The sequence below is a fragment of the Lineus longissimus genome, chromosome 1 (assembly GCF_910592395.1).
Source record: "Lineus longissimus chromosome 1, tnLinLong1.2, whole genome shotgun sequence".
In the NCBI taxonomy this organism is placed as follows: domain Eukaryota; kingdom Metazoa; phylum Nemertea; class Pilidiophora; order Heteronemertea; family Lineidae; genus Lineus; species Lineus longissimus.
Window position 1 is genome coordinate 1,196,241 of NC_088308.1, and position 20,375 is coordinate 1,216,615.

Sequence of the window (20,375 nt, forward strand, 5' to 3'; positions counted from 1 at the left end):
CTATCACCGACTTTTCCATCTACCACAACCTATTAAATACAACCGTCCGTGGATCGGGAATAAGTAGCATCGGGACTCAGTATGTTCTCCACAGGGTTTTCTCAAGGTAGGGTGGTACCCTTGAAAAGGATTTATAATCAAAATGTTTCGTCAGTGTGTGAAACACAAGGTAGGTTGGCCAGCACTTCATAGAAACCCTTTACAAAGTTCTCGAGCAAGGTATGCAGGATGGCTCTTCCAAGCTGCCAATGCAGGGAGGGCTGCCCTGACAAATGGCCTTGCGCAGAACCCCGGACACAATATAGGAAGAAGTTGGAAACTTCACCTACGGTGTCGCCACCAGGTCGAATATGAAGGTCTCGTTAGGGAGTTTTTCCCAAATGTACGCGATGATGACGTGCCCCATTAACAGGACGTAACATCTATTTTAAAATGCGTTTCCAAAGTGATTGCACGAGGACAACCCATTTGTGTCGTATGTCCCTTGAAACGCCCGATTCCCCTGATTCTGCAGGATGTTAAATCGGGCATTTTATTTCTTTTAGTAAATCATAAGCGTCGCATTTGCTCCTAGCTCTGTTCACCATCCCACATGGCAATATTGCCTATTGGGCCGGACAATCACGAAAATCTGAATAATTCTTACAGTGACCATTCCCCCATGAAGACAGTTGCTTACGCTACACAAAAATAAAAAAAATCGAGGGTCAACCATTGAACTTTTGAGATATGTTGAATTTTGCACAAATCAGCGAAAAACGCACCAACTGGCACTGGACGGCATTTCAACACGGGGCCGACGCACATCCCAAGTTCAGTGTACACATACGTCGGCAACAAGAGTAAATGCGTAGTTTCTTGTTAGCCGCATATTGAGTAGCGCTCTAGGTTTCAGAAACTCAGAAAAAACATGTTTTTGCAAAAACAACTGCTGAATTAACTCTGACATACTGTGAGGACCGAGAAATCAATGATTTTAGGAACTACGGTTAGCGGTTGGCCGCGCATGAATACAAAAAAACTCCCTAATGAGACCGAAGACGCCGATCGCGGTAGTAGCGGATTTTTGTGAGCGACGACCACAACAAAAAGTGTAAACATGGCGATTCGACCTGTTGTCAAAAAATCTTTCTAAATCTGTCAATATGTTGTCTTACTGGTTGTATTTTCTTTGTTGATAGTGATTGATAATGTCAGTGTCAGATCCACTCCTCAAGAAACTAAAAGGTAACAATCAATAACTTGATGATGTGCTCTGTATGCAGTGGCACTGGCAGTGCCTTAAGTTTCACTTCATTCTCATCATGATGATCATCGATCATGTTCTTGACTTGATGACATGACATCATGTGCACATGCATGTCCAATCCATCTAGGTAATGTCTTGATATTTTGGTCTGTTTGTTTCAGGTTATGTTGCTGAATTCCGCAGCAGCTCTAACCCTATTCGAGACTACCATCCTCATCTTCTGCCATTCTGCGAGACTATTGAAGAGATTCTGCGCAAAGGAATCAAACGTATGTTAATGTTACGACGTCGGGAGTAAGACATCAGTTAACCAGATCAGCACCAATCTGCTGAAAAAGAAGTACTGTGTCTTCATAAAGACTACATGTATATAGCACCTTGGCAGAAATCACAGTCATACGCTTTTGACTGCTGGAAAACAAGTGGATGATGAACAACAAGAATAAGAGGCTGACTTGGTTGAAAGACGAGACGAGTTGAACCAATACTAAACTATCCTCTATTCAGTTTTCTATATTTTACCTTCTGGTTACTCTTTATTTCTCTAGATGTCCCCTCCTTCTTTGGAATTCAAAAGCGAGATTACTGGGCATGGCTTTCCACATTAGAGGAAAGTGATATTGGAGCAAGGTAGGCAATATGTTCCTCGTTTAGGGCAATTGATATCATTTGAACCCTTGTTTCAATGTGATTCCTCAGGGAATTGTTGCATGTGTTATCAGTCTTGACAGAAGAAACATTTACACATTGACTGATGAAATCATAACACTTGGACTGATGAGAAGTTACATGACTGATGAACAGTCTACTCCATGACTGATGAACAGTCTACACCATGACTGATGATGCAGTCTACTCCATGACTGATGAACAGTCTACACCATGACTGATGAACAGTCTACACCATGACTGATGAACAGTCTACACCATGACTGATGAACAGTGTACACCATGACTGATGAACAGTCTACACCATGACTGATGAACAGTCTACACCATGACTGATGAACAGTCTACACCATGACTGATGAACAGTCTACACCATGACTGATGAACAGTCTACACCATGACTGATCATGCTGATGAAAAGTTTACACATTGCTTGGCTGAAGAATGCAACAAATGAAGCAAATATTACCTGCCTTTTGTTGAAAAGGTTATATATGAAGATTTCTCAAAATACCTAATCTCGACTTCTGACTTCTTAGTCATGCACTTCCACCAATACCCTTTCAACTGAATTCAATTCTGCAACATCTCTTTTAAGATATAACCCAACATTCCACATCATCGTCAGTGCAATCAAGTCATCACCAAAGGTATTTATTGTTATAATACATTACAGTAATAATGCCAGTTTTACTGTTGCAAAGTACATATTCAAATGATCCAAATTCTGCTTGTTGTCAAAACTCAGATGTAAGAAGAAAACAGGCATTTTTAAGATGAATGTACCATACACTTAATTTTCCCTGCAACAGTTACCAAAAGTGGCCAGTCTTTTGAAATGACAAGTCTACTCTGAAACATCATTCTGTTTTATGGCTACTGGCAGTGGTTTTGTGAACTGAAAATGAATGATGCATTGCAATGTCCAAGTTACGTTGTGATTTGATCAATCTCTTTTATATTTTAGCTTAAAACTACCCAAGGAAGGGGGCGTGCTTTCTTGAGAGCAGCACTTCAAAAGAAAGCCTTAAAACATCCAATACAATGCTTAGTTCGCTCTACAGCTTTTGTTGAGGTAAAACAGGACTCACCTGACTCAAAATTTGATTGATTGTTCTGTGATATGCTTTGATATTGAATGGGAAAGAACTGTGGTTTTAGCTTGTTGTAGGATTGTAGAAATTGGATCTTGTCTCTTTCATTCATTGTTGATTGGAGACGCATTTGATAACCAAATGGTGAAGCAATATGTCACTTTGGATGCCGATCATGGTGGTGCCACAGGCTGACATGTTTATGCATCGAAGCTGTTGTTATAATGGTAAAGGCCTGGAGATATGTTTTCAAATCTGTTCCGTTTGTTTCATGACTCACCCAGAAGAGAAAACTTTGTAGTCACATGCAGATTGCTTTGGGATGAAGCCAACTTTTGATGTACAGCAGCATGCTAATTGAATTAACTTCTTTTTCAGCCGTGGTATGACCCCTTGTTTTCTATCATTGGAAATGAAATCCTATCAGGTATGATGACTGAATGCCAATTACAAGTCCGCCTCAAACACCCATTCCCCCTCCAAAAAAAACCACAAAATTTTTTTGTTTCATTACTCGTACAAAATCGATAACTTGATACAATCATGTCGCATATTAAGAAGTCTGTAACGTCATTACCATTGTTACTACTGTCACTTTAACTTGACTGTGATTACAAATGTATGGTTAATTGGTTTGAAGAGTAGTTTTGGAAGAAATTGGAAACTAAAGTTGTTTTCCTCTGTTTTGCAGAGATCTTTCTCTCCTTACTCCATGAAATAGGAGAAATTACCTTCAAGCTGAATCTCAAAGTAAGTGAGAGTATTGTATCGCCAGAGGTATGGTGAACGTTCTTAGAGAGTCTTAGTTTTGGCTGTGTTAAGAGAGAAATACCTTTGATCTGTAGATTCTGTGAAGGACTGGCACATTCTGATAGGGACAATAGAATAAAAAAGTTCCCTTTCTCAACTTGGAAAACTACTAGAAATTGCCCTGCAAATTACTGTTTCATTTATCTGTTTCAGAACTGTACATTTTTGGATGAAACTTGGGTTATACCAGTAAGTATCATGTCATGGTTGTGATAATTCAACTTCTGATTGATGTATACTAGTAGGCGGACATTGGCAGCACAAATCATTTTGACCTTCAAGGTTAAAACCTTGCTACAGACTTAGCCCCAGCCCCCTTATGTCCGAGGTAATGCTGTGGTGGAGGGCCTACCCAAGCATGATGACCAGTATGCAAAGGTAGGAGGATAGACTTGGCTGATTGCTTCTTCCTAACAGAGTTCCAGATTGAAGTGGATATTCCACTCAACTTCTGTTCCATTTTGATCTTGCAGATATACAGGTCCTATGAATTTGTACCATGCAAGGATCTAGGAATATTAGTACAGTGAGTACATTTATTCATCAAAGTTTGTTCTGTACTCGTAAAGTACCATTTTCATATATTTCCTCATCAAAAGGTTTCTAACAGTACAATAGCGGTTTTGCCATCAGTACTGATAATCTAACAGCTGTGAATTGTGCCGGTGGGCAGTTCAATATTTTCATTGAATTGGCCTGATGCATTGTACCCAAATAACCGGTTGTTGTTTGAAATGTTCAAGATATGGGTTGTTTTTCTTACAGATATATCTCGGACAGAGTTGTTGTGGAGAGAGTTGACAGTGGAAGTGTGGCAGAGGAGGATGTAAGCTTGTTAATTTGAGATTGGCAATTTAGAAAAAAAAATCGAGGGCAAGCGAGCAAACTTTGCTCATAACTGGCTCTGACAGTATTTGTGCAAGTTGTACTCAGGCAATTATTATTCTATGTAACCATTCAAGATTCAATTTCAATCATTGACATGTCTGTTTGCATCATAATGCTGTTTAAAACAAAAAACTTATTCACTCTTTGTCAGTGCGAGTAAAGTTTAGCTTCACTTGAAAATTATGACTACCGGTACATGTATTTATGTTCTGTAAACAAGAATGAAATTACTGTAGCAGCGGAAGTAAATAACTGGTATTGATTTTCTGTTGTGTGGACTAAGTGAGGGCTGTTACATCTGGAGCCTATAGGTGTACATGTACTGCAGTGTATGAATGCACCATTAGGCCTGCAGACAGGTGTGAAGGTAATTGGTACCAGCTTGTCTGCTTGATACAGTTGAATAAAACAGATTGTCTCGATTATATTTCTTTCTCATACTGGTATAGAAGACTTTTAAGTGTGGTGATATAGCAATAGCTCAGATAGAGACATTATACGGCCCTTATGAATACTCACCCCTTAAAGGGAGAATATAGGCACACATTATTGTATAATAAGTGTTTTGTATCTTCATTAAAGGTACATGTTCATGTCTTTGCAAATTATGAATCTGACTTCAGATGGCCTTGGACACAGGCAAAGAGCCTGAAGAGGAGTGATACCTCACATGTCACATATCTTTGTTTTCATCATTCAAGATACATAAATGCTATATCGGTATCCCCCCTACTTTCATGGCTACAGCCATTCTCCATTTTAACAATGCACTTCCAATACAAAACACAAAGTTATAAAGCCTTGCCCCATTGTTTCAGGGAAAGATTCAACCTGGTGATATACTCGATGAGCTCTATGGAGAACCGTTACGGAATGTCAAGAAAGGCAAGGTAAGGTGCATTTTATTGCTTGAATTTGCACAGCAAGGCCCAACAGTATACATGTACTTGTAGTTTCAATGCCAAAATGTATGTCTCAGTAGGCAGTACTTTGAGTATACGGTTAAAGACTCATGAGTGACAACAATAACACATCTGCATCAATACAAGAACACCTGCATCAATACATGTACTTTGTGACATATTGTTTTGTACCTTGTAGATGCCAGGCTTACTGAAGCAGAATCAAGGCTTCCCAGTCTACCTGTCAGTCGTTAAGGTGAGTAAGATTTCACCTGTTTTCAAGGGGGACAAGACCCAGGAGCTAGGTCTTTCAGTTGCTGGTCTCCACTGGATCTGGTTAAAGGTATTCCTCCAAGTAACTTGAATAGTGCTGGTATATCTTGAGACACTGGTGACATGGGCAACTTTGTGCTACAAATCTGGCACACTCCGGCTCCTGCCTACATGTATAGTCTCCTAATCAGACTGACCGAGTGTTAATCTATATATTTGATTTATCTCTCCACCTCCAGTGCCATATGCCTGATGGATCCATCTTCCCTCCCGTGGTCAAGCTGCTGAGACAGGTTGGCAAGACTGTCGACACGTTACAGAAGGTCTTGGAGGAACAGGCAGAGTATGAATCCCGTGCCGAAGACACTGATCGGATCCCCCCACATGCCCAGTTACCTGAAGACGACATGGACGAGGTACCTGTGTCTAATCCAGATGATACGTAAGTGAAAGGATGTTATCTCCACCTTCTGGTTGTGACTCCTCACGAGCCCAGTTGGAATAAATAGAGATAGAAATAGAAAACCATGGAGTCTCTCCATGTACAACTCAAACATGAAAAAGATGATTCGTATGTGGGAACATCCCAACTGGTTTTTGGTTCCCCTCGATGGCCTGTTATTGAAGTTCTAGAGAGGTCCCATCCTCTGCACTGTTGATACCAGTACCTACAATTTCTGATATGTCTGTTGAGTGGTTACTTATTGTGATGTCTTTCAATTTCAGCGCCTGTTACTCCTGTCACTTTGTGGGGACATTACGACTTGGACCGGTGAGTATCTGATCACAGCACAGTTATATGATATATTATACAACACTAGGCTAACAGGTATTGAAATCTTGTAAGTAGATATTTGATTAACATTTTGAAAACTTGTCTGTTTTCAGTACGGTGGAGTAGAGCAGATTGAAACAGCAATAGCAACAATTCGACAAAATCATTTAGATTCAAGTGCCTACCAGGTAATTATCCTCCTTGACACAATTCCTCATTTGATCTCATCAAGCAATGCCATCTGTAGAATCAGCTGCAAAAACACATGTTACAAATGAAGTGTTTTTATAATGCTATAATAAAGTTCTACACAAGGGTGCAAGTCTGAAGCTAATTTACTCAATCCATCTTGATTTTGTACACCAAAATACTAAATTTCTCGTGGCTTTCGAAGAACATTCAAAACATATGTCGCCTTTTTTTCTCAAAACGCCGAAATGGATTTGTGGTGTTCTGAATCAAAACTACATGTATTCAAATGTAGATAGAGAGTTCGTGTTGGGTCGATAGAACCAAACAGCCATTGCATACAGAAGATACATTTGTCAGGAGATCCACCTTGGCCTTTTTCTTGTTGTGTTTCCAGCGAGTCCAAGTTGACCTTGGTGAAACTGGTGTCTTAGTCACAGACTCTAAGACCAAAGAAGAAATTTACAACCATTCGTACACAGAGATCTCTGCCTGTGGACGAAGAGTGGATGCCGTCGAATATTTTGCATATGTGGCGGGGTGAGTATTCAGTCCCAGAATTTGACAAGTTCTGAGTATCTGTTGACATTGAGAGCACTGCGAAATACCAGTATTTCAAAGTCGGCCATTTGAATGTTAAAGTTTTTTTCACACTTTTCAGGGAGACCACATGCACGCTGGCCAAGGATTTTGTGTGCTTTGTTTTTAAAGGACGGAATGATGAAGATGCCAAGACAATATTGTGTAGTATTGGTGAGCTTTATTTTAGACTTTGACTATATCATTTCTGTTTTACATGTAGGCCTCCACATCACCATCGGGCCTTCCATCACATTTTGTGATTTTGCCTTTTTTGATGTGTCAAACACATGTAAACAGTGTTTTGCTTAGAGTACCGGTAGCTGGGTAACAAAATCCATATGTAGCATGTAGCTTGTTCATCCTTCTGTTAAGTGACATGCAAGAGCTAATAATTGGGAAATTCTGTTTTTCAGCGCAAGGTTTTGAAAGGACCCACTGGTTCGTCTGAGGAGTGATGCAGCATAATGTGATGCCTCAGACTCATGGTACTTAAAGCCATTTCACTCGATCAAAACTATGGACTCCATTACGACTGAAATATCTTCCAATCACAGCAAATGAATACCCCTTGGATATCTATGACTCTAAATACAAGCTGTCGGTTCTGGTGTCATTGGCCTCTGTCATAGATAATCTCATCAGATTAGATGACAAACATGTGGCCCTTGGTGGAAACAACGACGTCACATCTGGACAACATGATCATCACTTGATCCAGCAGTTGAATATTAATGGCTGTAGCCATGCCAGGACCGGCAGTCAGACATGTGGCAGCTAAGCAGGTGATGAAGCCGATGATGCTAAAAAGGTTCTTCAAAGCAGTGGTTTTCCGCTTCGTCAGTTTTGTTACAGTTTGTACTTGGTTGTTACAAGTTTGAGTTGAGTATCCTTGCAAAGGATTATTGAATGTGAAATGTGTATAAATTATGAAAAGCAGCATGATTTCTTCCTCTTATTTAAGTCACTTTATCTAGCATGGGTACTGGGTTACTTTCCTTTAAGCATACTCTTCTCACATGTAATTTTATTCTCATGATAGACATGTATTTGTGTAGTCTTCCTCTAAGATAACTGGCAAGAAGAATATCTGGAATAATTGACCGTTTATTGAGATATTAAACATTAGGGGCCGAATTTACAAAGGGTGTTTAGCTTAAAACAGCGTTTAATGTCTGAATAGACAGAGTCAGGGCCTTGCAGGGTTTCTTCATGAAAACCGCATTAGGCCCTGAAACTGATTATGTAGAATTTACACGCGTCTAACTCTTAAACACCCTTCGTAAATTCGGCCCTAGGTATTCAGGAAAGCAAGTTGGCCTTCATTCCAAGTAAGGCTGCTGTAAACATGTAGGGCATCATCTCGGTCACGTCTCAGTATTGCATTTACCAGTTATCATAAACTGTGTACGGAAATCTCAGATGCCTTCTACCTGGTGTGGTTTGGTATCTGGAAAAGGACAGTCTTAGACATTTATTAAAGGCAACCCTGATAAAACATGAAATGTCCATTATCAAAAATGAGATTGAAAAACCTGGCTCCGTAACATCAAGATTGCTGGGTGGCCGGTTATGTTGATTCTCCCACTTCATTTTCTTGTTTTCTCCCCTCTTTCCTCGGATAGATGACAGTGTGTAACCACTTCATTTCAACTTCTTACCATTTGCATATATATATGTGTTATTTATTGTATAGGCCTATTTTCATTATTGGCATTATTGTTGCATTTTTGAAAGGTGATGGTTTTGTTCTAATCAAATAAAGTTGAATTTATTTATAACAAATGCCTCACTGTTTCTCTGTGACATTAGAATTTTCAAAGATCAATATCTTCATGGTTTGGAATATTGTTGTTTAGTTCCTTGTACCGCAAGTCCGTCAGAACGGCGGGAGAACTAAGGAAAAGTACATTGGAAATGCAATTAGTGCTGGCATGAGTGCAGGGATTTGCGATAAAGATCCACGTCATGTTTTGACGCTGAGCAGATGACAGGGTGAAAATTGACCTCGTGAATCGTACGGTACGTAGCTCACTCTTTAGGAAATGACTTGTTCGTTCTTGATGCCATGCATGAACAGTAACACGTTACATGTGAAATTTGAAACTCCAATAATTGGAGCGCTGCCCAACACAACACGAAATGGATTCGTAGTTGGTGACATCCGATCTCACAACTTACTAAAAAGAGTGAATGTAGTTGAGGATGGCTCTTTCAACTTTACCGTCTACCATTAAATCGCCGAGTCGTTTTTGCCACTCGATGGTCTCCCTCTCTTTCGACAGACTGTAAGTTCGAGGTCGAACTCCCAGTACAGGACCACCTCATTGACGGAGCCGATGCTTCTATAAAGGTGGCCACTCCCTGGCCAAACCATGGAGGTGATATTAGAACGTCCTTGGCCGAAAATAGCACGGCGATGCTGAGCTCACATTGAGTAAAACCCCGGATTGACAAGGAATCCTCCAAGGTCTGGCGAGGATAGCAAGCATTGTCGTCATGTCGTGACCTCCTTTTCCGTAGAGGCGCCCTTTTCGTTGCTCAGTTAACATGTAGCCTGTACATCGACGAGAGGTGGTCATTTTGTTGGTTAATCATGATAAGTGCATTTTTACTGTGCCGCCGCAATTTCGTCACGAATGACATTAGATTAGACCCATGGCCTAGATACCTATATAGTTTGCCTGCCAACAAGTCCGGCGAAACTAACTGTACAGCTATTGTATCTAAAAAGATAATAATGTACACATGGATTAATAATAACTCATTTATTCGGAATGATAACAATTTGACGTTTTGATTCTCATTGAGAGCTATATTTATTGGAATGAATGAAGTCGGAAGGATTCCTGTTTACATGCACTGCATGACAGTACTGCTGTACTGGTCTGAATTGATATCCTTCCGTAACACGAACAATTTGCGCTGACGCTCAATTAAACTCAGGATACACTATTGACATCTTTTGACACACATTGTCTCACGAAGGGTGTCGATTACATGAATATACTTTTGGTCAATCCTTACAGTGTAACGAACAATACGCTCAGTTAATTACATTACACAACTGCTGTTATAATCACCTAATAAAATACGTTTACCAATGTACAGAGTGACATATAGTTGCGACTTGAGGATTGAAGGACTTGAAGGACTTGAAATATCAATCAGCATCAAATCCCGATGACCACCAAGCGTCACATCTGAGTGAAAGGTTTCAGATACGCAGGAGCCAGATAAGTCAGCTGCGCAATGTCGCCAGGTGGTCTCTTTCATCTGACAACACATCGAAACTATTGACACTTGTCTGAGGAATATATCAGACTGATGTATCCATGAATCCTTAGAGTAACTAGACTAAACAAAACGATAATTTGACCTCGAGCCCCCTCCCCAGCTCTCGCATATATCCATAACCATTTAGTTTAAGGCCACCCGCAGTCTTTCCCAATCATTTTGTTGAGGATTCTATTGTGAGGACGGAAGAAGTCACGTAACTTCTCTATGACTTTCTCGTCAACATTCGGATGAGGTCGGCCTTTCGATTTGGAGAGACAGCCTGTGCCATGCCTCTTGGTCATGTTGGTTAGACAGAAGAAACCTTTAGTTTCATTGAAGTAGAAATCATCCGAGGTGATTTCGTTCTTCAGCCCAAGAAACTTTTCGACCGTTCTGAGTTCTGCTGGTGGGTCAGCAACCAAGTCTTCTGAGCAAATAATCATGAACTGATTCCGTGGAAAATATTGCAACCATCGACTGAGGTAGATATGATAAATGGACCGTTGGAGGGCGCTATAATGCAGTCTGACTAAACCATTTTTTGCGTTTATTGCTAGCTTCTCAAAGCTTTCAGCAGGTTTACCCCGCATTAGTTTCTTTTCGCGAATTTGGAGGTAGTCGGAAATGGCCCGTTCTGTTGGGTCACGTAAGACTAAAAGTAACTTGATGCTCCTGTTCATTCGATGGATTCGTTCAGGGACTTTCTTCTCAGTGAAATACGCTGGGGTCTTCTCCATTGTGATCTGATGGCAGTTTGAGTAAGGCATGCAGTCCCTGTAGGAATCTAACCCTTCAAAGTAATTCTCATCCTTGTCGAAGAAATGGACTTCATCCTCCGAGGCTACGATGGCAGAATGAAGGCGCAGAAATGTAAGCAATGCCCTTGTCCCACCCTTCCTGGCACCGATGATAATGGCCTGAGGCAGACGCTGTTCCCGTTCGTGCCCTGGCTTGCTCTTTTCACAGAGAGGTGACGTGGAGTCGGAATGTGCTACAACACGATCATTGGGCCCTTTTTCAACATTCACATTGAGCTTACAGCAACTGCCTATAGGCTGCTGATTTGACGCACCCGATATCACGTTACTGCAGTTCCGCGTCGAAGTCGGCCTAGTTGCTGCAGATGAAGACTTTACCAGACGAAATTTGTACGGAGCACCATAATACACCAAAATGCATGCTATTGTTGTTAAGGTCACCAGGGTCGCGATGATTTTGAGGACGGTTTTTAATGCACACTTCGACTGAAAACGTTTGAATGTTGTCGTGGCAGCGCCATCTTCAAGATGTGGAAGTAAGCTTTCTTGTGCGCCATCCGCCATTCGTTGTCGTTTCGCACATCAATTGTGTTTAGTCTGAAATGATATAAGGGATGAACATGATTAACGACAAACACCTGGACTCGTGGGATTTGACGTAGAGAGTAGCGCAGTGGTGGTTCCAGTCCTGGGTAGGCCTAGGTCTCCCGGAACCTGCATGTGTCTTGCGTGATTTTAGTGATAAACCATAAAAGAGTGGCCTAACCAGCCTCAAGGAAACTTATAACTCCCTCCCTAAAGGAAGGTATCGATATATATATATAGACTGTATGAAAATAGCCTAAATGCTGGAGAAGAGCGCAGTAGCTATACTATATAGGCCTAGGCTATATAGGCCTATATAGGCCTAGGCTATATAGGCTAGGGTAACGTTTGTGATCCTCTATCTTGAACTTCAGGTCATAAACACTCGGCACTAACGACTGAGCTTTTATGCCTGTGCCAGGGGAGGAGGCTACGACCTTGGAGTAGTCTAGTTACTCTTAAGGTACGGACTGACTCTGGTTTTTCGAGCATGGTGATCCATCCTCGTGTTTCGTGATGACCGTTCTCAGTATAGTAAGCTTCCTTCATTGTTTGGGGAACTCTGAGATCGGAGAGCAACCGAAATGTTCCCCGACATCCGAGTATTCGATGTGGGTTTTGACCTTAATTTCACGCTCCTGTGGGTGAAGGTGCATACGACTGACCATGGTATTCCAGGATGGTCGGACGCTAACTTGTCAAAACAGGTACTAGTAATAGTAAAGTCCATTGTAAGGTCGCGATCTTGAAAGCGATTTGCAATTGAACATGGTCTATTGACTATTACATTGGTGAGAAAACGACCAATAAGTATACTTACGATCAGTCCACAACGACCTTGTATTAATAAGTCCACCAGAATAGCGTTCTACACGGAGCAAACACGGAATTACTACACTTCACAATGGTGGCATGGACGATACAATGCAGGCTTGTGGTCGACCCTGTCTATACTGATATCGGCTCACTGCTAAATAAACACCGCGTCATTGTATACTATTTATGTAATGCCTGTACAAACAGCTTCGCATGCATAGCCATAATTATATACAAAAAGGAGTAAATTACATCTGAAAGTGTGACAGCATGCATGCATGGCCAGTTATTCTCGCAATAGGCCCCTATCGCATTGTTTTTCGTTTTGTGGTCACTGTCCTGGCGAACATCTGCGCCGAGGGGGAGGGGTCACGCTATTCAGAAAACAACTATGTTGTGTTTGATCAACAGTCCATTGATCGGGTGTCCTCCAAATGATTTAAAAATATGACCTCCACTGTAAATATAACCAAGCGCTTAAGGTTTTCTAAAAGGTATTGCTATTATGTTCGCTTTCCTAAGACGTCTCATGAAATCAACCCCTTTCAACGGATCGGCGTCTGGTAGTTCTCTTCACTTTCCGAAGACATCTAAACAGTGAAGATGACCCCTTTCATCCCAAGCCATGGTTATGGTTGTACGTACACTGAGATGCAACTTCAGGTGAATTCTGATGAATGGTTGACCGAAAAATCGAACCATCGTTGGTCGCTGTACGAAATCCAAAGACAATTGACATATACTGTATATGGCAATTAAAAGAGGACTTGCCAACCACAACGATGCCTAAATCAAACAAATGTAAAACTGCCTTAGTCAAGTTTGGGACTAAGGCAGATTTACCTTATACCTAAATCAAACAAATGTAACTTTGGCAGTTTCACATCAAACAAATGTCGAGCTTGTCAGTTGACCACTTCGTGCCAGTGACATGTGACAATGACCACGCGTCAAGGTATACCAGGTGTGACTCGGAACCAGCTGTGCATGATGATTCAATTAAATTCCTTCACATCGATATACAAATGATATTCAATAATCAATTAGCATCTAACATTTGTTGAATGGTTTGATGAATTGCTGGTGAAATTGATAGAATGTATTGTCAGTGCAACATCGTGCTGTGATCCGGTTGGTAAAGTTGATCTTTGTGTGGTCATAGCCTGTATCCTTCTATCAACCATTTCTCCAGAGGAAGACCACAATTCAGGCAGTAACAATTCCTCTGATTGCATCGGATACATCTGAACTAATTGAATCTTCTGTGGAGTTCTTTCACTTGTCACTTTGCCCTCTCTTCCTGCCAGGCATTAAAGATGCCTCGCCAAACAATCATGATAGCCCTCTCCCTGACTTTACTAATTACAATATTAGCAAGTCTACAAGAAGGTGAGTCAAATTTCCTCTTTTTCACCGATTGTTTCTGAAAGGTCCGGCGATCATCAATCGACATCACTGATGTGGTCTTCATCAATCAATGGCAAATAGTGCAGCCAATGTTTAAGATTATAATGTATGGTGCATGAACAGTGGCCTCGTAAATCGTATGTATCCCGCTCTTTGGAAATGACCTGTTTGTTCTTCATGTCGCATGAAAAGTGAACAATGACACACACATGGCCTTTGTGCCTTCCTGTGTTTCAGTTCTGTTGTTAAATCTATAATGTTCGTTTCTTTCAGGGGAAGCCAGGGTCGTTATCAAAGGTAAATCGGTCATGGACGTGTCTAGATGGGCAGCTTCTTTGTCAGTGATGACATCATATTGACGATAGCCAATGAAACGGCAGTATGAACATCTCGCAATGAATTGCTTTGGCTGTGACAACTGATCATCTCCACGATTTTGAGATGATAGCTAAATACATGTCTGGGACAGAATGCATTCCGTCAGTCGGTTTTTGCAGTCACTACAGAAATGTACGTTAGCCGAGCGCAAGTGTTCCAAATATCTTATGTAGTTATACATAACGAATAAACATACTATCGCTAATAAGTACTGTGGTTGCAATTCATGACTAAAGACATTGCCTGGGTTGAACCTGGATCTGTTTTATGGCAACAAATCAATGACCCCATGTTCAGCTTCAAATATGGTGGTTATGTGACTGCCGCTACATATATTATCTATATATCTTCATCACAGGATGTCCTCTGACTGGTTACAAGAGAGAAGGGAACCGTTGTGTGTGTGAGTACACTGTATCACTGATATATTCCCTTACACTCCTTCACAGACGTTCGAAGAGAAAAGATATGGCCAACGTGAGGAAAGACTTGCGTTTGGACGTCGCCACTGGTTCAAGATACTGACACTAGCAATGTACATGTTGGGATTACAAGTACTGTGCTAATAGATCAATGTCATTAAGGTCAGTCAGTCCCACATGATATTTCTCGCCCAGCCCCACGTGGCGGCGCTTATGCAAGAGAGTGCTTGAGTCAATTGTATTAATCATGCCGATTTATCCGCGTTCGCCAGTCCCAACGGAAGATATCCCGACGACCAACGGGGAAATATTGGATCGGTGCCGTGCATTGATTTGTGTGCAGCCTCTTGACGAAGAAGTTGCCAGCTTTCCGTTTGTTGGGTTGCCTGGTGATCATTCTTTCATTTCTTTCAGTCGTCGGTTGTCCAAAAGGACTCAGGAAAATTGTGCGAAGCAACTTCAGGCAAAGATACTTTTTCTGTGTAAAAGGCAGTAAGTACCAAGATTTACTGTAGGCCTATATCGTTCTATGGGTCCGTCATTTATCGACCATTATGTCGGTTGAGTCAGATATTTCTCGATGAGTAGGCATAATCCACGTGCTCAGTGCAATTTGCAGCAGCTGGTGTCGCAACCATTTGTTCTCACAACAACGGGCCTCTGTTCATATCAAAGGACCAGGCAAATAGAATAACTACATAATGGTTCTATAAGCAAACAAACAAAACTGATAAATAGCGGATATAGGAATTTGTTGTTATAAATTTTCCCATAATCACCCTATTTCTGCTTCGTATTCTTGATGTCAATTTGTTACAGGGCCAAACTACACTCGTCGCATCCGTCATCGCGGTTTTGTGAGTCCTCATCTTATATTCGCTTGTAAGTACAGGAGAAACAGTTAAATCATTGATCGATAGTGCCCTGGAAATCAAGCGTTTAATTTTATAGTTCGTGAATAGCATTCCGCGAAGATGACGTCACTGCAGCTGCTGCCCTCTATTTCCCCATCGCTGAATTACAGGCAATGTCGGACAATCATGCGGTTTCGTAATGGATTCAGGCTTTCTAACTAGGGCAGTTGGATTCAATCTGGCACTTGTCCGAGTGTTGGAACTACTACATAATTGTTCTGAATATTTCTCTCTCTGACTCTATGGTATCATTCATGCTAAAAACAATGCAGGGTCAAAGATAATTGACTTTGAAATAAGCTCAAATGCGTAGAAATAAGTGTCGATGTCCGACTGTCACGTGACTAAAACGTCATCAATATCTTATTCAAATGGCCCTGTGAGCTATAAATAGTAACGTCGCGGAATGCTATTAGACCAAGTATGGAATATATACTTGGTTGGACTCAACGAGAAGGCATGTTTACATATCAGTGACAATCTCTTACCTTATGATCAAAGAACGCCTCGTTCTAATTGCATATTCTGAGGCAATCCGGCAAAATGGAATTTGACATAAATACTCTCAGTACTCAGATTCTGCGACCTTCGTAAATAAATGCAATTCTTATACTTTTAGATGTCAGGCAAAGAATAGCACCATGTCGTAAGTAAATTATTATCAGGTCTATGTGCTTTCATCATCGAATATCAAGGTCACTACATGCAGCTCCTCCCCTCCCACACATCCGAGCATAAGTAAAGCTCGGTAAATGCTCGTTCGATAAGTTAGATACGCGACATCATACATTTCAATAAGCTGAAATATCAATTTTGCTTCAAAACGATTTCAATCTATGGTCCATTTGGCTTTTCTGTAGCCACTAACGACCGACCCCCTGATTTTTTTGCTTAATACATGCATATTGATCAATCTTTCCTTGAATTCTAAAGGACGGATCATCTGGCTGAGAAGGCGACTGCATAGAGTCTGGAAGCGTGTGAAGCAGAAAGAGACGGAGATAAAGGCAGCAGAGGAGAAACCCAGGACAAGGGAAAGTGCTCAGAAGGCATGGGAGAAAGAGTCAGCAAAGCAACAAAAGGGTTTGGCAGTGCAGCGGAAACTCTTCTCACTGTTGCTGCGGAAAGGTATGAGAGCGAGTCAGTCCAGTAGTCGACGACTGAAACCATAATTCTGATTATGGATTTCTCTATTAATTCCATTGTAATTTCTCTCGGTATCTATCTTTTTCAAATGATATCACCTTTCTTTTTCAGTAAACATCATGGACCGCCGGAGAGGAATGAGACTGGGTAAGTGTTTACCAATATTCGAGTTAGTCTTGGTACATGTATACAGATTGCCATTACATGACGACCTTGATATAGCGAGTTAGAAAAGGAAGTCAAATAGGAAAATACTACATAATTAGACAAGTTTGTATCTTGTTTCATTCCAGCCATGGCTTACAGCAAGCTGCGATGGTGGATAAAGGTGGCTGAGAGACGCATCAAGGAAACGCACGCTCAGCTCAAGAAATACATTCACGAGCTCAGAAAGAGAATGTCGGGAATTCTGAAACGGAATATAGTGAGGGCAGAGATGCAACTGAAGCGGTGGCGATACTTTCTGAGGAAGCTCGAGTTTTGGATGATGAAAGTTAAAGTGATATGTAAGGTTTCTTTCATTCAGAAGACAATTTTAAAAACAACGGATTTCTGTCCTTGCTTAAGCCATTATTGCATGGATGTATACATGTACATCTTGAGCTCTGAAACATTTGCATTTTTGCCCTGGTGTACTCTGTCTGCATGGGTGAAGACCCTCCCCCGCCTTACAGTTCATTACCGCGACATTGCTTTATATATGGCCACACAAACGAGCTTTACCTGTATATGATAAATATTTGACATTTCGACTTTTCCACAGTAAGAAGGAGGCGGACGAGAAGACGTATCGGGTTTGCCTGGAGACAAGTCCGGCGGGTCAAACTGGCCATCAAGCAAATACAACAAAAAATACATTCCGCCGCGGCGGGGGAAAAGAGGCCGGATCTTAAGGGGCTCATCAAGAGGGAAAGTCTCTTGTGGTCCCTGCTCACACACAGGAAGACGACATTGAACACCTTACTGAAAGAACGTAAGTGTTCGACATTCTACGAGAAGAAAAACACTTGTTTAAGTTATTCGCAAGATGGATTTTTCACCACAACCGCGCCCGATAGTTCATCGTATCATTAATAATTTCGGTCCATTGCGTTTGGATACATTGGAAGTGTCTGGCAGTCACATCCATCTATAATCGAATATCAGATTCAAATAATATGGGTATCTCTTCGTGATATCTCTACGCGATTTACCGTCTTTCTTCTTTTTTTACTCCTTCCTGTTCTCAGGAAATCGCGTCCGGGCTAGAAGAATTGGTAAGTACAGGACTATAATTGACTTTACAGTAACAGAGCCCAGTCACACATACAGTCACACACATGACAATTTCAATTTGCGATAAAAACATAATCGTTTTACTTGTGTTTTCAGTCATCTTATCGCATTATACACGGTAGTATTTCTGATATGTTTTAGAAGAATATGAATTTGGTTTCCATCGAGTCAAACATTCACTATAGATGGCGATAGATGAATCATATGCTATCCTTCAAGTGTTAGGCAATTAAAGTTATCATTTCCATTAGTACTTGACAAATTACCGCCCTTTTGCAGAAAATACACTGCACCAGATCAAGCAGCGGCTCACTTGGGCCGAGAAGAAAATAGCCTATTTGAGCAGACGCCTCAAGGATAAGAAAGAAACCAATAGAACTCAATGGATAAAGCGTATCCTGGTCAAATGGCAGCATTACCTTGGACGTCTGCAGAAGAGAGAAGAGTTTCTAACAAAAAGATGCACGTATTCCAATTGACTGTTAATTCATATAGAATGATACTACTCTGAATGTGTCTCAGTTAAACTTGACAAGTTTCAGGAGAACCCACGGTAAACAAATTAGTTGTTCAATATCACGTATATCGTACACAAAAATACTACCGCCGGGGCCAACTAAATTATTTCCGAAGTGATGTTTCTTAAATTTATTTCAATCTTTCCTCCATGCAGACAAGAAGAATACAAAAGGTAGCACAGTCGAAGACACGAATGAAAAAGAAAATGATTCTAAAAAGTCATCGGTCAAAAAATCGAAGGATGATGGGTAAGTCAGGAGTTCGACAGAGAAAATGGCCTTCTTTTAAAAACATCCAACAGGACCCAAGGAATGAAATGTGGAGTAAGTCCTTATATCTCATTTCAATTGCTGTGTACCCGTGCTGTGATGTTGTATGAATATCATAAATATCATGCCTGAAGCCATTTAACAGAAATTGGGAAGAGGTGAGCTTAGATACTTCAAAAGTTAGTATTGATATTGTACCTGTATGTTTTCCAGTTTGGACACCCTCCGGAAACTGATGGTGAAGAAGAATATCCCCAACATCACCATATTCAAGTTTCACCCACCACAATTCCTTAAAGCAATGCGAGAGACACTCAAGTGATAGAGGATGAAAAATTACAAAAGCTCGTGAAATTATAACATGTACCGGGACATGTACTTTACAGCGAAATCTTAAAAATACACCATTGGATAAATCCTACGAGAATATGAAATATTTCATTCCACTGACTGGCCGAGCATTTAAGTTGCTTTTTATATGAAGCTGTATATCGTTGGTATCTGCTCTTACAAAATAGTGGGCAAGCATCTTATTTCATCCATCTTTTTACATATCAAGGTATGAAGGATAATAAAGTCTTTAAATAAAGATCATTATTATTTACTAGAATGTCATAGGCCTTTAATGTGTGAGGCAGTTCACAACGCCACTGGACCTGGGAAGTTTTCGACCTGACTGCCATGTTTGGCCCGTAACTCCTTGACACGTCGTTTGATATGTGCGGTGGCCAGAGTAACGTGGTTATAATAAACGTTAAAATTACTGCTGACGATTGGTATGGACATGGCCGTGATCATGATCCCAGTGACAGCACAGCACGCACCGATAATGTACCCAGGCCAGTTGTGTGGGTACATGTCCCCGTAACCCACAGTTGTCATCGTGATAACGGCCCACCAGCAGCCTTCCCAGGCTGTGTAGAATCCACCGTCCACACCTATCTCCGCAGCGAATATCAGTATTGCGAACACCATCATCCCAATGGCAAGGAGTGACACAATGGTTAAAAGCTCGACAATGTTCTTCGTGAACACCAACAGCATCACGCGGAGTCCGACGAACGTGTTGGCAATGCGCAATATCAACCATCCGCGCAAGAGCTGCATTAGGAGACAGGCAATCCAGGTGTATTCCAGGGCAGCGGATGGGTCAACTCCCATCAGTCTTGTTGGAATGTA

The 20,375-nt window shown here is 41.2% G+C and overlaps 4 protein-coding genes across 4 annotated transcripts; 2 read left to right on the forward strand and 2 right to left on the reverse strand.

The window, feature by feature from the left end:
• Positions 1–1,091: 1,091 nt before the first annotated feature.
• Positions 1,092–9,197, forward strand: LOC135497487 (uncharacterized). The gene is made up of 18 exons (XM_064787306.1): positions 1,092–1,227; positions 1,411–1,518; positions 1,798–1,879; positions 2,517–2,568; positions 2,886–2,993; positions 3,391–3,439; positions 3,704–3,762; positions 3,976–4,011; positions 4,296–4,348; positions 4,588–4,648; positions 5,529–5,600; positions 5,812–5,868; positions 6,125–6,327; positions 6,612–6,657; positions 6,774–6,848; positions 7,247–7,389; positions 7,511–7,602; positions 7,845–9,197. The coding sequence occupies exons 1-18, from the start codon at positions 1,191–1,193 to the stop codon at positions 7,877–7,879; spliced, it is 1,368 nt and encodes a 455-aa protein (XP_064643376.1). The 5' UTR covers positions 1,092–1,190; the 3' UTR covers positions 7,880–9,197.
• A 984-nt stretch (positions 9,198–10,181) lies between these two features.
• LOC135497503 (heparan sulfate glucosamine 3-O-sulfotransferase 1-like) lies at positions 10,182–13,073 on the reverse strand. The gene is made up of 2 exons (XM_064787307.1): positions 12,871–13,073; positions 10,182–12,062 (listed from the first exon to the last, which is right to left on the reverse strand). The coding sequence occupies exon 2, from the start codon at positions 12,027–12,029 to the stop codon at positions 10,854–10,856; it is 1,176 nt and encodes a 391-aa protein (XP_064643377.1). The 5' UTR covers positions 12,030–12,062; positions 12,871–13,073; the 3' UTR covers positions 10,182–10,853.
• Positions 13,074–13,975: 902 nt separating this feature from the next.
• Positions 13,976–19,785, forward strand: LOC135497519 (uncharacterized). The gene is made up of 14 exons (XM_064787308.1): positions 13,976–14,255; positions 14,547–14,570; positions 15,010–15,054; positions 15,488–15,565; positions 15,893–15,955; positions 16,607–16,633; positions 16,921–17,115; positions 17,245–17,280; positions 17,427–17,639; positions 17,897–18,106; positions 18,363–18,389; positions 18,688–18,870; positions 19,082–19,175; positions 19,410–19,785. The coding sequence occupies exons 1-14, from the start codon at positions 14,183–14,185 to the stop codon at positions 19,516–19,518; spliced, it is 1,377 nt and encodes a 458-aa protein (XP_064643378.1). The 5' UTR covers positions 13,976–14,182; the 3' UTR covers positions 19,519–19,785.
• A 50-nt stretch (positions 19,786–19,835) lies between these two features.
• Positions 19,836–20,357, reverse strand: LOC135496712 (potassium voltage-gated channel subfamily C member 1-like). Its single transcript, XM_064786186.1, has one exon. The coding sequence runs from the start codon at positions 20,355–20,357 to the stop codon at positions 19,836–19,838; it is 522 nt and encodes a 173-aa protein (XP_064642256.1).
• Between the last annotated feature and the right edge of the window lie 18 nt (positions 20,358–20,375).

What these genes read in the sequence shown, in the direction of transcription:
- LOC135497487 (XM_064787306.1), top strand. Translation starts at nt 1,191, where the DNA reads ATGTCAGTGTCAGATCCACTCCTCAAGAAACTAAAAG. An exon ending in GCTCTACAGCTTTTGTTGAG is followed by an intron (nt 2,994 to 3,390) that starts GTAAAACAGGAC and finishes CTTCTTTTTCAG; the next exon opens with CCGTGGTATGACCCCTTGTT. An exon ending in GAAGTGTGGCAGAGGAGGAT is followed by an intron (nt 4,649 to 5,528) that starts GTAAGCTTGTTA and finishes CCATTGTTTCAG; the next exon opens with GGAAAGATTCAACCTGGTGA.
- LOC135497503 (XM_064787307.1), bottom strand. Translation starts at nt 12,029, where the DNA reads ATGGCGGATGGCGCACAAGAAAGCTTACTTCCACATCTTGAAGATGGC.
- LOC135497519 (XM_064787308.1), top strand. Translation starts at nt 14,183, where the DNA reads ATGCCTCGCCAAACAATCATGATAGCCCTCTCCCTGACTTTACTAATT. An exon ending in CTTTTTCTGTGTAAAAGGCA is followed by an intron (nt 15,566 to 15,892) that starts GTAAGTACCAAG and finishes AATTTGTTACAG; the next exon opens with GGCCAAACTACACTCGTCGC. An exon ending in CTCACTGTTGCTGCGGAAAG is followed by an intron (nt 17,116 to 17,244) that starts GTATGAGAGCGA and finishes TTTCTTTTTCAG; the next exon opens with TAAACATCATGGACCGCCGG.
- LOC135496712 (XM_064786186.1), bottom strand. Translation starts at nt 20,357, where the DNA reads ATGGGAGTTGACCCATCCGCTGCCCTGGAATACACCTGGATTGCCTGT.